This window comes from Labrus bergylta, chromosome 9 (assembly GCF_963930695.1).
Source record: "Labrus bergylta chromosome 9, fLabBer1.1, whole genome shotgun sequence".
Classification (NCBI taxonomy): Eukaryota; Metazoa; Chordata; class Actinopteri; order Labriformes; family Labridae; genus Labrus; species Labrus bergylta.
Window position 1 is genome coordinate 16,282,430 of NC_089203.1, and position 17,728 is coordinate 16,300,157.

At 39.0% G+C, this 17,728-nt stretch overlaps 1 protein-coding gene across 28 annotated transcripts in view; it reads right to left on the minus strand.

The window, feature by feature from the left end:
* LOC109979913 (protocadherin gamma-A11-like) overlaps positions 1-17,728 on the minus strand; it is a 312,688-nt gene that overhangs the window by 202,028 nt on the left and 92,932 nt on the right. For 4 of the 28 annotated variants that reach the window (XM_065958667.1, XM_065958646.1, XM_065958665.1 and 1 more), the window contains exon 1: positions 8,038-10,495. The exons of 18 other annotated variants lie outside the window; for them this stretch is intronic. In XM_065958667.1, the coding sequence (XP_065814739.1) occupies positions 8,038-10,410 (2,373 nt within the window). In that variant the 5' untranslated portion in view covers positions 10,411-10,495. Of the gene's footprint in view, positions 1-2,932; positions 5,391-8,037; positions 10,496-13,864; positions 16,294-17,728 lie in introns of those variants that run through there. 6 more of the 28 variants (XM_065958668.1, XM_065958647.1, XM_065958666.1 and 3 more) reach the window with 2 other exon arrangements.

Consider the following 17,728-nt stretch of genomic DNA (forward strand, 5'->3'; position numbering starts at 1 on the left):
GAATGATTAGTTAAACTCGTCACACAAGTGAAGCTATATAAAGTGAGATATAAGAATTTCTGAGGGTTTGTAAAAGGGTTGTTTAAGAGAAGAGAGATAGAAAGGAGTGTGTCTGCCAGTAATTCATGTAATATTGGCACTCAAAAAAAAAAAAAGATCATTCATGAACAATGAAGTTGTTTCTTTTCCAACAATCCTCATCTGTGGGAGACGATTTCTAACAGTAAAATAATTTTAGAAAATAAATCAAACTCCATCACATTGTAGCCTCTATGCTCCAGACCAATTGTTGCATTAAGGATAATTACATATTTTTAAATGTATATATATATATACAGAGTATATTTCTATGAAATCAAGTTTATGTTAAGATGTAGTTGTTATCAGGTAATTTATAAGTAAATGAGAGAAGTTATTCTGGTAAAGTTCATGAAATTCCGACTGAGAATGGATTTCATAATGTCACAACTTCCCATGAACATTGAACTCGTTTTTTTTCTGACCAAATAAATACAACAAAACATCTATAAATGAACTATCAGCAAGGCAAAGTAATGAAATGTGCAGATGAGAGCAAATACGTGTTAGTAGATACAAAAAAACATGTCTACAAACAGAACATTAAAAGTTTTTGAACATGCTCAGTCACTGTGCTGACTGCTAGACTTTATAGACTGTGGTGTCAGCGGTGGTGTCATAATGTAACAAAGTAGTGGTACATCTTTACAATACTTAAGTATTTTCTGGGTGTATTTGTATTTTACTTGAGTTTTTATATTGTTTTGCCCTTTCTACTTTTACTCCACTATATTTACTGAATAATGTATACTTTTACTCCGATACATTTTACCTGAGAACCTTTGTTACTACTTGTTACTCATCACCTTGAGGTGCTATTATTATGTGATCAAACAGCTTTCAAGCAATCCTGAAGCAGACAGATAGGCAAACAGACGGACAGAAAGACATACAGACAGAAAGCTGCAGATGAAGAGAGAGGAGAGAGAAAAACTAGCAGGCAATGGAGAAAGAGAGAGAGGAAAAAAATGGCAGATGAGAGACAAACAGTGAAGGCACACACTGCATCAACTGTATCTGAAAATGTATGTGATTGTCATAATATTGTAGTAAACTAATGGTAACAAAGATACATTTGGATTACTCTAACTGGAATCATTGAATATTTAATGATGTGCATCAGTGAAAAATATCCCTCAAGATACTGGGGTGACTCTGAGTTCTGTAGTTACTCTTCTAATACATAATGAGCGACTGGAGGCTATGTGTGAGTGTGTATTCATAATTAATATTTGGGTCTGTCATAGTTCTGTGGATTCATTTCTTAACTGAAATGAGATGACCCAAAACAGGTTTATTATTATTATTATGATTGCTTTAAGAAAAAAGGGGAAAGGCCTCATATTGCTCTTCATTTGGCATCTAAATTACTAAAACCAACTTTGACAAAATAGACATAACAAGTTTAAAAACTTGATTTTCACCAAAGTAGTCTTTACAATATAAAAAAGTCCTTCTTCTTTAAAGTTAATTTACAGTTAAAATACTGATCATCACCCTGAGATCCTAACCACTTTCTCTTTTATCAAGATCATTGACTTGTATTTTTGCTTTGAGTAGAATTAATATCCAAACAGTACTTCTGATTATTTTCTGAGACTTTTACTGAAGTAAAATTAGAAAGGTTGACTGTCACTTTTACTTGAGTCGTTTTCTGTTAAGGTATCTGTGCTTTTACTCAAGTATGGCTTTCAGGTATTTCCTCCACCACTAGGTGTCAGGAAATTAATTCATAAGTAAAAATATTTAACATGAAATCCAGTAACATTGAATGCATCAAATAAACAAATAAATGCGATGTCACCTTTGGGAAAATTCAACCATGGTTGAAATCACACAAACAACCTTTTGCTATAACAGACAGAAAGCTCAGAGAGGACTGAAAAATGGAAAGGTCATAGAAAAGGCTAATAATTCAAGACAACATATTACCAAGGCAGAAGAAAAAAACAACACTCAAAAAGAATCTGGTCAATATGTGAAAAAAGTGGAGTAAACAGGAGTCTAACCAGACATGTTTTTGTAAAACATGCTAATAAATTGATGTCATTTGGAGTTACATCCTGAAAGGCCCAGTGTTCCAAGGAGGGAACAAATGAAGAAAAAAAATGAAATGTCTTGAAGCAGCTTTGAGCTTCATTAACTTAATCAAATGGTGGACTTAAGCATGTACAGCGCTTTTCTAGTCTTTTGACTACACAAAGCGCCAAGGACATAGACAAAAAAAACCCACATTCAGATTGACTCAAGACAAAAGGGGCACAATCAGTGCAGAGTTAAAAGATATCAAACTGCATAAATGCACTTATGATAGAAATTTAGAAAAATACCAAACATAGAAAGTATAAGTCTTGTAGTTTGAGGTAAAGAGAACCAGGAAAGAAAAACAGAGCAGCAATGACAATGTAGAAGAACAGTACAAAACTGCATCAACGCTAAATGCCCAAGTTAGGTCTCCATTGAAAAACCAATTCAAAAGAGCAGAGTAAAAGACTACAAATTCCCTCAGCTTTCAAAGAAGATTCAAAGTCAGACTTGAATATTAGACACATTTGCAGCACAGAAAAATTATTTATGTATCTTTAACACAAATCCTAAACCACAAAGCAGAGGAAAACTACTGGAATCAGATTTCCACCTAACACAACAAAAACATGAACTAACCTCAAACCAGAAGGACAAGAAACACCAACCGAATGGAGCTTATGGGAACGTTAAATTTCAATTTAATAAATCAAGGACACACAAGGCTCTTGACAAAAGTAACCAAAAAGCAAACCTGTTATACTTCTAAACATTTGAAACTGAAATGATTACTGATGCAAGAGGTCAAACAATATTTTGTTGTTCCTACCTCAGGAGAATCATCACAATCTCCAAAAACATCAGCAAAGTCTGTAGGACTTTTCCTCAGAGTCTGGTCAGCAGGCAGTGTGTTGTCATTGTAAGATGACACAAACTTAAAGTCACTGGTTCGAGACCCTGTTGTCAGGTAGGCGTCATAATTGTAAGCGCTGCGTAAAGTCCCTGTGCCGTCAACATCTGCGTAATTAGGAGGAAGATAAGCGCTGGGGATGGCGACTGCTCCGTCAAACAACAGTCTGGGCTTTCTCCTGCGACAAAACCTCACACCCATGATGATGATGATGAAGGTCAGAAAAAAGGTGGACACACACACCAGCGCGATGATCAGATAAGAGGTCAGTTTGGAGCTCTTCTCATCATAAGAAATGTCCTTCAGTTCTGGCACCTCAGCCAAGTTATCAGAAATCAGTAAATACATGGAACAGGTGGCAGACAGAGAGGGCTGTCCGTTATCTTTCACTGACACAATAAGGTTCTGTTTCATGCTGTCAGACTCAGAAATGTCCCGCTGGGTCCTGATCTCTCCGCTGTGGACACCAATAGTGAAAAGTCCCGGATCAGTGGATTTCACTATATGATAGGACAGCCAGGCGTTCTGTCCGGAGTCCGCGTCCACCGCTATCACTTTGGACACCAGAGAGCCTCCGTGTGCAGCTTTGGGGACCAGCTCGGTCATGAAGGAGTTGCCCTCCGGGGCGGGGTACAGTATCTGAGGAGAGTTGTCATTCACATCCGATATGAACACACTCACGGTCACGTTGCTGCTGAGTGGAGGAGAACCGTTGTCTCTGGCCATCACGTGCACTTTAAAGCTCCTGAACTGTTCATAATCAAACGACCTCACAGCGTGGATCACCCCCGTGTCTCCGTTCACTGACACATAGGAGGACACCGGGGCACCGTTCACCTCACCGGATAACAGAGAATAAACCACTGTACCGTTCTGTCTCCAGTCGGGGTCTCGAGCACTAACGGAACATAAAGTGGAGCCAGGTTTGTTATTTTCACTCACATATGCGCTGTACGACTGTTCCTCAAACACAGGTGGGTTGTCGTTGATGTCTGCTACAGATAACTGAACAGTTTTAGAGGAGGACAGAGGTGGAGAGCCCTCGTCAGTGGCAGTGATTGTAATGTTGTAATCAGACACTAGTTCACGGTCCAGTTGTCCTGTGCTCACCACAGAATAATAGTTTTTAATAGAAGGAACCAATTTAAAAGGGACATTTTGCTGAATGGAGCAGCGGACCTGTCTGTTAGTCTCAGAGTCTCTATCCTGCACGTTAATGATGCCCACCTCTGTACCAGGTGGGGTGTCCTCAGGTATGGGATTCATCAGTGATTTCAAACTGACTACAGGGGCGTTGTCATTCACATCAGTGATAGAAATGATCACCTTAGCGTAAGATGAAAGACCCAAACCATCTTTTGCTTTAACGCGTATTTCAAAGGATGAAGTAGTTTCATAGTCAACAGCACCAATTACTTTTATTTCACCCACTTTTCGGTCAATACTAAATATCTTCTTCACATCTTCAGTAACATGTCCAAATTCATAACTCACATCTCCATTAACTCCCTCGTCTGCATCAGCAGCACTCACTGTGACCACCACAGTATCTAAAGGAGAGTTTTCAGGCAGACTGGCTTTATAGACGGCCTGACTGAACACTGGGGCGTTATCATTAGCATCCAGGACAGTGACGTGTATGACTACTGTACCTGATCTCTGAGGAGAGCCTCCATCTAAAGCTGTGAGGAGCAAATTGATCTCTTTTTGCTTCTCTCGATCGAGCTCTTTATCAAGAACAAGCTCGATTGTGTTTCCATTAGCAGCCAAAATGAAATTGTCATTCTTTTTTAGGCTGTATTGCTGAACTGAGTTTTGTCCTACATCCGCATCATGCGCCTCCTCTATCACAAAACGAGCTCCTCTGTCAGCAGACTCATGAATTTCAATATTGATCAATTCTTCCTTAAACTGTGGGGAGTTATCATTTATATCTTGAATGTGTAGAGTTATCCGATGAAGCTCGAGAGGATTCTCCAGCACAAGCTCCTGTTTTAAGACACACGAAGCCTTTTCGCCACAGAGCCCCTCTCGGTCAATCCTGTCCGCAACAACCAGCTCTCCGTTATTCAGGTTTATGTCACAATAACGTTTATCCGTCCCATCCGTGTCAATGCGGGCTCTCCTGTTAGACAGAGCACCCGTCTGCAGCCCGAGATCCTTGGCTATATTTCCAATAACCGATCCTCGTTTCATCTCCTCTGGAAAAGAATAGCTCATGTCTCCATATGCGCCACGCAAAATAAGGAAGACGAAGCTGCACGTTTGAAAAACAATAATATTTGCATCCATCTTCAGATGTAAAATGCTAAGACGACGAAGAATCGACAATACACTCTCCTAACTCGCAACCCTAATATCCTCAGTTCAATGTGATGTCGCCTCTATCCAGACGCAAAAGGCGAACAAAAACGTATTTCCACAATGGACAGAGGAGTTAAACGGGTTTAAAGGTTGGTGTATAGCGACACCGTGAGTTGGAATCAGAAGTAACAAGACCAAGAACATTCAAAATAAAACATTTCTATCTATTTTATCAAAGGTGTATTGGACTGTACTGTGACTTAAATGTAAGCAAACTAAATCTGAAAGCTCTGCAGATGAACAAGTTTGTAATAAGAAGGAGATTTCTCCATTGCTACTTGTTCGGACATCTTATGATCATTTGGTAGTTGTGTTAAGAAGTCGTTTTTCAGTTCCAGGGAAAGAGGAGATATTTGTTTAGTTTTTAAACAGATCATTTGTTTAATTCTGACTTAGTTGTACTAACACTGAATATCAGAACGGACAACTAAAAAAACAATGGAGTGGAAAACTTAATGCAAAAATAAAAGTCAGTCAAAGTCAGAAAACTTGCTCTGGCAACACACTACTCTGTCACTACATTAAAGTGAAATGTCTGTATACAACACCGCCATCTTCCAAATCAAGAAATGTATTCAAAACACCTGATGTAACAAATAAAAAAGATACAGAACAGATCTTGTAATAGGAATCCTCTGAAGAACAAACTAGACAAAAGAATGATTAAGAGCCTTCATAGTGAAATTAGAAGCTCACCCATGGACAACAAGGTCGTTTGTCATTTAAAATACAAGCAACTTGTTTTTTTTGTATCTTTAATTCACTGGTTTCTAAAGTGTAGGTCAAACCAGAAAGCAATCAAACACCACAAAGCTCAAACAAAAGAGGCCAGTTTAGCACATTTTAGAGTCACTGCTTTTTAAAAAACTAATTTAATGAAAGAACCATGAAGCCCCCCTCTTTCAAAATATATGTCACTCGTAAATAAAACCACCACGTAGGTTTCCGTCATTCCACTCCAGGGACACATTACGCAATCTGCAACATACCATAATCATATATTTCTACGGATTATAGTCAAAGATCAGCGCTTTCAAGAAATGCTGTCAAGGGCAATTATTGTAAATGACATTTTAGCAAACCTAGCCATAAGATCTTAAACAAAAACTTAGTGATTAAAATAAAAACATGATTTATTATGAAAAGTCTATTAATGGAATCTTAGTGTAAAGAACTTGGTTACAATGTAAACTGTGTGGTGGTATCAAGCTGTTTTCAAATGTGGATATGTTGTTGTTCTCCATGCAATTTTTGACTTCTTGTGTAATCATTTTGTAATAAAACATTGACTAGATAAACAACAGCAGAATAAACTGGAGCTTTAAATATGACACATTGTCATCTTTATGCAGGAAAAAAAACACATGAACACCAATGTATAGAAGAATGGTTGAACTTGATCCCTTATTTGGCTCACATGAGGCTTCAAGGTGACCAAAAAGGTTGAAAAATTATATTTTGGAGAAAACAGAACAATGCATATCCCTACAGAGCACACTTATGAGATCAATGATCCATTACTCCACTGCCAGGGACACAAGCATCATATCAACATATTCCTGATATGCTTCAATAGTTACCTGTTAACATCAGCAATGAAAATAAATATGCCATATATTCCTCTAAAGGAATGAATCTCACAGACAATCTTGACTATGTTCGAGGTCTGAATAAAGTATGTATAAGTGATTGCACTACAAACAGAATGCATTCGCAAAGTATGACACTAACACAGACAAAAGTGATAACACTTATCTATACCAAACACAAAATAGTAGCACCATGGACAGAGACACAGAAAACCAGATTTATCTCTAAAGACAAAGGCTCACAACCCTTTTCTTGGTCAAGGAATAAACACAAAAACAAATGGGGAAACCTGCATTTAGAAACAGTTTTTTTTATGTTCAGCATGAACATTGACCAACAATATGAAGTAAAGGCCAACTAGAAGTACGAGGTAAAGAGCGCTGAGGACAGCACAATACAAGGGTGAAGGGGTTGAAGGAAAAAACAATTCAAAACACCTCAGGATTCAACAGAATACCAAAAGGTAACTCATATACTGTATGTATGTATATATATATATATATATATATATATATATATATATATACAGTATATATATGACACTATTTGCAGAACAACATATGTAAATTGACTGAATAAACCTATGCAAAAAGTAAGCCACACCACAGGAGAAAAACGCAGGAATTCCTTTTCCTCCAGAATCAGAAGAATAATTCAATAATCTGACACTGAAAGTTCAAGTCACAACAGCAATTATTTTTGTCAAATACAAAATACAACACTGAACTAAAGGAAAAAAAACATTTAAAAAAGAAGAATGGAGGAAAATAAAATAATGCAAGACAACATAAACCCAAGGAAGAAGTTCTGAAAATCATCTGTTTAAAAAAAAAAAAAAAAAAGCATGTGCAGTTATGTCATGAAAACACCAGTGCTCCCAACGAGGGAACAAATGAAAAACAACAAACTAATGAACCTTGAAGGAACTTTTGGCTAAAGTTGTACTAATCAAGGACACACAAAGTTCTTGACAACTCTTTACCAGTATAACCTAACGCCTATGTAATTTAATTTCAAACTGGTAGATTCCTGTTTAATAAGGCCTGGGGATATTTTGCGAATGTTCCTACCTCAGGAGAGTCATCACAGTCTCCAAAAACATCAGCAAAGTCTGAAGGACTTTTCCTCAGAGTCTGGTCAGCAGGCAGTGTGTTGTCATTGTAAGATGACACAAATTTAAAGTCACTGGTTCGAGACCCTGTTGTCAGGTAGGCGTCATAATTGTAAGCGCTGCGTAAAGTCCCTGTGCCGTCAACATCTGCGTAATTAGGAGGAAGATAAGCGCTGGGGATGGCGACTGCTCCGTCAAACAACAGTCTGGGCTTTCTCCTACGACAAAACCTCACACCCATGATGATGATGATGAAGGTCAGAAAAAAGGTGGACACACACACCAGCGCGATGATCAGATAAGAGGTCAGTTTAGAGTTCTTCTCATCATAAGAAATGTCCTTCAGTTCTGGCACCTCAGCCAAGTTATCAGAAATCAGTAAATACATGGAACAGGTGGCAGACAGAGAGGGCTGTCCGTTATCTTTCACTGACACAATAAGGTTCTGTTTCATGCTGTCAGACTCAGAAATGTCCCGCTGGGTCCTGATCTCTCCGCTGTGGACACCAATAGTGAAAAGTCCCGGATCAGTGGATTTCACTATATGATAGGACAGCCAGGCGTTCTGTCCGGAGTCCGCGTCCACCGCTATCACTTTGGACACCAGAGAGCCTCCGTGTGCAGCTTTGGGGACCAGCTCGGTCATGAAGGAGTTGCCCTCCGGGGCGGGGTACAGTATCTGAGGAGAGTTGTCATTCACATCCGATATGAACACACTCACGGTCACGTTGCTGCTGAGAGGAGGAGAACCGTTGTCTCTGGCCATCACGTGCACTTTAAAGCTCCTGAACTGTTCATAATCAAACGACCTCACAGCGTGGATCACCCCCGTGTCTCCGTTCACAGACACATAGGAGGACACCGGGGCACCGTTCACCTCACCGGATAACAGAGAATAAACCACTGTACCGTTCTGTCTCCAGTCGGGGTCTCGAGCACTAACGGAACATAAAGTGGAGCCAGGTTTGTTATTTTCACTCACATATGCGCTGTACGACTGTTCCTCAAACACAGGTGGGTTGTCGTTGATGTCTGCTACAGATAACTGAACAGTTTTAGAGGAGGACAGAGGTGGAGAGCCCTCGTCAGTGGCAGTGATTGTAATGTTGTAATCAGACACTAGTTCACGGTCCAGTTGTCCTGTGCTCACCACAGAATAATAGTTTTTAATAGAAGGAACCAACTTAAAAGGGACATTTTGCTGAATGGAGCAGCGGACCTGTCTGTTAGTCTCAGAGTCTCTATCCTGCACGTTAATGATGCCCACCTCTGTACCAGGTGGGGTGTCCTCAGGTATGGGATTCATCAGTGATTTCAAACTGACTACAGGGGCGTTGTCATTCACATCAGTGATAGAAATGATCACCTTAGCGTAAGATGAAAGACCCAAACCATCTTTTGCTTTAACGCGTATTTCAAAGGATGGAGTAGTTTCATAGTCAACAGCACCAATTACTTTTATTTCACCCACCTTACGATCAATACTAAATATCTTCTTCACATCTTCAGTAACATGTCCAAATTCATAAGTCACCTCTCCATTAACCCCCTCGTCTGCATCAGTAGCACTCACTGTGACCACCACAGTATCTAAAGGAGAGTTTTCAGGCAGACTGGCTTTATAGACGGCCTGACTGAACACTGGGGCGTTATCATTAGCATCCAGGACAGTGACGTGTATGACTACTGTACCTGATCTCTGAGGAGAGCCTCCATCTAAAGCTGTAAGGAGCAAATTGATCTCTTTTTGCTTCTCTCGATCGAGCTCTTTATCAAGAACAAGCTCGATTGTGTTTCCATTAGCAGCCAAAATGAAATTGTCATTCTTTTTCAGGCTGTACTGCTGAACTGAGTTTTGTCCTACATCCGCATCATGCGCCTCCTCTACAACAAAACGAGCTCCTCTGTCTGCAGACTCCCTGATTTCTATTTCGATCAATTCTTCCTTAAACTGTGGGGAGTTATCGTTGATATCTTGAATGTGTAGAGTTATCCGATGGAGCTCGAGAGGATTCTCCAGCACAAGCTCCTGTTTTAAGACACACGAAGCCTTTTCGCCACAGAGCCCCTCTCGGTCAATCCTGTCCGCAACAACCAGCTCTCCGTTATTCAGGTTTATGTCACAATAACGTTTATCCGTCCCATCCGTGTCAATGCGGGCTCTCCTGTTAGACAGAGCACCCGTCTGCAGCCCGAGATCCTTGGCTATATTTCCAATAACCGATCCTCGTTTCATCTCCTCTGGAAAAGAATAGCTCATGTCTCCATATGCGCCACGCAAAATAAGGAAGACGAAGCTGCACGTTTGAAAAACAATAATATTTGCATCCATCTTCAGATGTAAAATGCTAAGACGACGAAGAATCGACAATACACTCTCCTAACTCGCAACCCTAATATCCTCAGTTCAATGTGATGTCGCCTCTATCCAGACGCAAAAGGCGAACAAAAACGTATTTCCACAATGGACAGAGGAGTTAAACGGGTTTAAAGGTTGGTGTATAGCGACACCGTGAGTTGGAATCAGAAGTAACAAGACCAAGAACATTCAACATAAAACATTTACTGTACTTTGGAGTTCAAAACATCTAAACAGTCGTTAACAATCAGTCCAAATCAGGAAACCATGCACGACAAAAACTATTGTGCATTCAGCACAGTTTATTTCTCCAGTTCTTTATTTTCTATACAACCTGCAGCTGTAAGAAAACAATTTCACAGTTTGTGATCATTAGTACATCCATACTTTTCATCTATCTACCAAACTATTTATGAAAGACAAAATCAAAACAATGTCTGAAGACAGCTACACCTTGTTAAGTTAGACCTTCAGAAGGTCACCATATATGAAAGCTATACCTTTAACCATATTAGTCCAAATGTGCTTACATTGTCTTTTTTTGTCAAAGTCAACACACTTAAAGTAACATTCTTCATTGAAATAATATGCCACCAAAACAAAGCAGACATAGGTCTTTGTTAATAAGACAATGGAAGAAGTATTTCCTTCACTTGCACTCCACATGTAAAATCTGATAATCCTCTAAAAAGAATGTTGATTTTATTTTTCCTAATTTTATCAGAGGGATTCATCTGGCAGGAACAGACATTGCTTCAGTCTATTGTGATTGTATGTGGTTTGGTAAAAATTTAAAATTTGCAAGGCTGCAGTCCCATTAGTTGATCAGGAAAAAAATATATTGATTTATTTTTTACTTGAATTTGGTTCCATTTGGATAATTTGATATGTTGGCAAAGAACAATTTAGACATGTGACTGCATCAGCACTTTTCTTTTTCGCAAATATACACTCTGAATATATTGTAGCACATGTATGATTGCAGGACGTTGCTCATAACTGTATCAAATACATTAAGTGCATGTTTACAATAGATATGATAACCAATTCAAATAATAGTCACTTTTGTCATCATATAACAGGGTTGCACAAATTTGGCATTCTTTACACTTTTGTTTGCTGTGGGATCAAGAAATTCCACATTAAGAAGTGGAATGTCTCTATTCGATAGCCTTTTGAATTTATACGATTTGAAATTGTATTCTTTATAGTGGCTGCAGTTTAATCTCATGATACAGTATTGTTATCAAAGGTATATTGGACTGTACTGTGACTTAAGTGTAAGGAAACCAAATCTGAAAGCTCTGCAGATGAACAAGTTTGTAATAAGAAGGAGATTTCTTTTTTGCTACTTGCTCGGACATCCCATCATTTGGTAGTTGTGTTAAGAAGTCAGTTCGACGGAAAGAGGAGATATATGTTTAGTTTTTAAACAGATCATTTGTTTAATTCTGACTTAGTTGTACTAACACTGAATATCAGGACGAACAACTAAAAAAACAATGGAGTGGAAAACTTAATGCAAAAATCAAAGTCAGTCAAACTCAGAAAACTTGCTCTGGCAACACACTACTCTGTCACTACATTAAAGTGAAAAATGTCTTATCTTTAATTCACTATCTTTAATTCACTGGTTTCTAAAGTGTAGGTCAAACCAGAAAGCAATCAAACACCACAAAGCTCAAACAAAAGAGGCCAGTTTAGCACATTTTACAGTAACTGTTTTTTTTTTTTTTAAACTAATTTAATGAAAGAAACATGAAGCCCTCCTCCTTCAAAATATATATAACATATAAATTGAATATATATTTCTATGGAATATAGTCAAAGATCAGCGCTTTCAAGAAATGCTGTCAAGGGCAATTATTGTAAATGACATTTTAGCAAACCTAGCCATAAGATCTTTAAAAAAAACTTGGTGATTAAATTAAAAACACGATTTATTATGAAAAGTCTAATAATGGAATCGTATTGTAAAGAACTTGGTTACAATGTAAACTGTGTGGTGGTATTAACCTGTTTTCAAATGTGGATATGTTGTTGTTCTCCATGCAATTTTTGACTTCTAATTGTAAATCATTTTGTAATAAAACATTGACTAGATAAACAACAGCAGGATACACTGGAGCTTTAAAAATGACACCTTGTCATCTTTATGCAGGGGAAAAAAACATGAACACCAATGTATAGAAGAATGGTTGAACTTGATCCCTCATTTGGCTCACATGAGGCTTCAAGGTGACCAAAAAATATATTCTGGAGAAAACAGAACAATGCATATCCCTACAGAGCACACTTATGAGATCAATGATCCATTACTCCACTGCCAGGGACACAAGCATCATATCAACATATTCCTGATATGCTTCAATAGTTACCTGTTAACATCAGCAATGCAAATAAATATGCCATATATTCCTCTAAAGGAATGAATCTCACAGACAATCTTGACTATGTTCGAGGTCTGAATAAAGTATGTATAAGTGATTGCACTGCACACAGAATGCATTCGCAAAGTATGACACTAACACAGACAAAAATTATAACACTTATATATACCAAACACAAAATAGTAGCACCATGGACAGAGACACAGAAAACTAGATTCATCTCTAAAGACAAAGGCTTACAACCCTTTTCTTGGTCAACGGATAAACACAAAAACAAATGAGGAAACCTTCATTTAGAAACAGTTTTTTTTATAATCAGCATGAACATTGACCGACAATATGAAGTAAAGGCCAACTAGAAGTATGAGGTTAAGAGCGCTGAGGACAGCACAATACAAGGGTGAAGGGGTTGAAGTAAGAAACAATTCAAAACACCTCAGGATTCAACAGAATACCAAAAGGCAACTCATATACTGTATGTATATATATATATACATATACGGTATATATATGACACTATTTGCAGAACAACATATGTAAATTGACTGAATAAACCTATGCAAAAAGTAAGCCACACCACAGGAGAAAAACGCAGGAATTCCTTTTCCTCCAGAATCAGAAGAATAATTCAATAATCTGACACTGAAAGTTCAAGTCACAACAGCAATCATTTTTGTGAAATACAAAATACAAAACTGAACTAAAGGAAAAAAACATTTAAAAAAGAAGAATGGAGGAAAATAAAATAATGCAAGACAACATATACCCAAGGAAGAAGTTCTGAAAATCATCTGTTTAAAAAAAAAAAAGCATGTGCAGTAATGTCATGAAAACGCCAGTGCTCCCAACGAGGGAACAAATGAAAAACAACAAACTAATGAACCTTGAAGGAACTTTTGGCTAAAGTTGTACTAATCAAGGACACACATAGTTCTTGACAACTCTTTACCAGTATAACCTAACGCCTATGTAATTTAATTTCAAACTGGTAGATTCCTGTTTAAAAAGGCCTGGGGATATTTTGCGAATGTTCCTACCTCAGGAGAGTCATCACAGTCTCCAAAAACATCAGCAAAGTCTGTAGGACTTTTCCTCAGAGTCTGGTCAGCAGGCAGTGTGTTGTCATTGTAAGATGACACAAACTTAAAGTCACTGGTTCGAGACCCTGTTGTCAGGTAGGCGTCATAATTGTAAGCGCTGCGTAAAGTCCCTGTGCCGTCAACATCTGCGTAATTAGGAGGAAGATAAGCGCTGGGGATGGCGACTGCTCCGTCAAACAACAGTCTGGGCTTTCTCCTGCGACAAAACCTCACACCCATGATGATGATGATGAAGGTCAGAAAAAAGGTGGACACACACACCAGCGCGATGATCAGATAAGAGGTCAGTTTGGAGCTCTTCTCATCATAAGAAATGTCCTTCAGTTCTGGCACCTCAGCCAAGTTATCAGAAATCAGTAAATACATGGAACAGGTGGCAGACAGAGAGGGCTGTCCGTTATCTTTCACTGACACAATAAGGTTCTGTTTCATGCTGTCAGACTCAGAAATGTCCCGCTGGGTCCTGATCTCTCCGCTGTGGACACCAATAGTGAAAAGTCCCGGATCAGTGGATTTCACTATATGATAGGACAGCCAGGCGTTCTGTCCGGAGTCCGCGTCCACCGCTATCACTTTGGACACCAGAGAGCCTCCGTGTGCAGCTTTGGGGACCAGCTCGGTCATGAAGGAGTTGCCCTCCGGGGCGGGGTACAGTATCTGAGGAGAGTTGTCATTCACATCCGATATGAACACACTCACGGTCACGTTGCTGCTGAGTGGAGGAGAACCGTTGTCTCTGGCCATCACGTGCACTTTAAAGCTCCTGAACTGTTCATAATCAAACGACCTCACAGCGTGGATCACCCCCGTGTCTCCGTTCACTGACACATAGGAGGACACCGGGGCACCGTTCACCTCACCGGATAACAGAGAATAAACCACTGTACCGTTCTGTCTCCAGTCGGGGTCTCGAGCACTAACGGAACATAAAGTGGAGCCAGGTTTGTTATTTTCACTCACATATGCGCTGTACGACTGTTCCTCAAACACAGGTGGGTTGTCGTTGATGTCTGCTACAGATAACTGAACAGTTTTAGAGGAGGACAGAGGTGGAGAGCCCTCGTCAGTGGCAGTGATTGTAATGTTGTAATCAGACACTAGTTCACGGTCCAGTTGTCCTGTGCTCACCACAGAATAATAGTTTTTAATAGAAGGAACCAACTTAAAAGGGACATTCTGCTGAATGGAGCAGCGGACCTGTCTGTTAGTCTCAGAGTCTCTATCCTGCACGTTAATGATGCCCACCTCTGTACCAGGTGGGGTGTCCTCAGGTATGGGATTCATCAGGGATTTCAAACTGACTACAGGGGCGTTGTCATTCACATCAGTGATAGAAATGATCACCTTAGCGTAAGATGAAAGACCCAAACCATCTTTTGCTTTAACGCGTATTTCAAAAGATGAAGTGGTTTCATAGTCAACAGCACCAATTACTTTTATTTCACCCACCTTACGATCAATACTAAATATCTTCTTCACATCTTCAGTAACATGTCCAATGTCATAAGTCACCTCTCCATTAACTCCCTCGTCTGCATCAGTAGCACTCACTGTGACCACCACAGTATCTAAAGGAGAGTTTTCAGGCAGACTGGCTTTATAGACGGCCTGACTGAACACTGGGGCGTTATCATTAGCATCCAGGACAGTGACGTGTATCACTACTGTACCTGATCTCTGAGGAGAGCCTCCATCTAAAGCTGTGAGGAGCAAATTGATCTCTTTTTGCTTCTCCCGATCCAGCTCTTTATCAAGAACAAGCTCGATTGTGTTTCCATTAGCAGCCAAAATGAAATTGTCATTCTTTTTTAGACTGTACTGCTGAACTGAGTTTTGTCCTACATCCGCATCATGCGCCTCCTCTACCACAAAACGAGCTCCTCTGTCTGCAGACTCCCTGATTTCTATTTCGATCAATTCTTCATCAAACTGTGGGGAGTTATCATTTATATCTTGAATGTGTAGAGTTATCCGATGGAGCTCGAGAGGATTCTCCAGCACAAGCTCCTGTTTTAAGACACACGAAGCCTTTTCGCCACAGAGCCCCTCTCGGTCAATCCTGTCCGCAACAACCAGCTCTCCGTTATTCAGGTTTATGTCACAATAACGTTTATCCGTCCCATCCGTGTCAATGCGGGCTCTCCTGTTAGACAGAGCACCCGTCTGCAGCCCGAGATCCTTGGCTATATTTCCAATAATCGATCCTCGTTTCATCTCCTCTGGAAAAGAATAGCTCATGTCTCCATATGCGCCACGCAAAATAAGGAAGACGAAGCTGCACGTTTGAAAAACAATAATATTTGCATCCATCTTCAGATGTAAAATGGTAAGACGACGAAGAATCGACAATACACTCTCCTAACTCGCAACCCTAATATCCTCAGTTCAATGTGATGTCGCCTCTATCCAGACGCAAAAGGCGAACAAAAACGTATTTCCACAATGGACAGAGGAGTTAAAGGGGTTTAAAGGTTGGTGTATAGCGACACCGTGAGTTGGAATCAGAAGTAACAGGACCAACAACATTCAACATAAAATATTTACTGTACTTTGGAGTTCAAAACATCTAAACAGTCGTTAACAATCAGTCCAAATCAGGAAACCATGCACAACAAAAACTATTGTGCATTCAGCACAGTTTATTTCTCCAGTTCTTTATTTTCTATACAACCTGCAGCTGTAAGACAACAATTTCACAGTTTGTGATCATTAGTACATCCATACTTTTCATCTATCTACCAAACTATTTATGAAAGACAGACTCAAAACAATGTCTGAAGACAGCTACACCTTGTTAAGTTAGACCTTCAGAAGGTCACCATATATGAAAGCTATACCTTTAACCATATTAGTCCAAATGTGCTTACATTGTCTTTTTTTTGTCAAAGTCAACACACTTAAAGTAACATTTTATATTTAAATAATATGCCACCAAAACAAAGCAGACATAGGTCTTTGTTAATAAGACAATGGAAGAAGTATTTCCTTCACTTGCACTCCACATGTAAAATCTGATAATCCTCTAAAAAGAATGTTGATTTTATTTTTCCTAATTTTATCAGAGGGATTCATCTGGCAGGAACAGACATTGCTTCAGTCTATTGTGATTGTATGTGGTTTGGTAAAAATGTCTGCAAGGCTGTAGTCCCATTAGTTGATCAGTAAAAAGATGCATTGATTTATTTTTTACTTGAATTTGGTTCCACTTGGATTATTTAATATGTTGGCAAAGAACAAGTTAGACATGTGGCTGCATCAGCACTTTTCTTTTTCGCAAATATACACTCTGAATATATTGTAGCACATGTATGAATGCAGGGCGCTGCTCATAACTATATCAAAAATATTAAGTGCATGTTTACAATAGATATGATAACCACATCAAATAATAGTCACTTGTGTCATCATATAACAGGGTTGCACAAATTTGGCATACTTCACACTATTGTTTGCTGTGGGATCAAGAAATTCCACATTAAGAAGTGGAATGTCTCTATTTGATCGCCTTATGAATTTATACAATTTCAAATTGTATTCTTTATAGTGGCTGCAGTTTAATCTCATGATACAGTATTGTTATCAAGAGTTTATTGGACTGTACTGTGACTTAAATGTAAGCAAACTAAATCTGAAAGCTCTACAGATGAACAAGTTTGTAATAAGAAGGAGATTTCTCTATTGCTACTTGTTCGGACATCTTATAATCATTTGATAGTTGTGTTAAGAAGTCGTTTTTTTACTTCCAGGGAAAGAGGAGATATTTGTTTAGTTTTTAAACAGATCATTTGTTTAATTCTGACT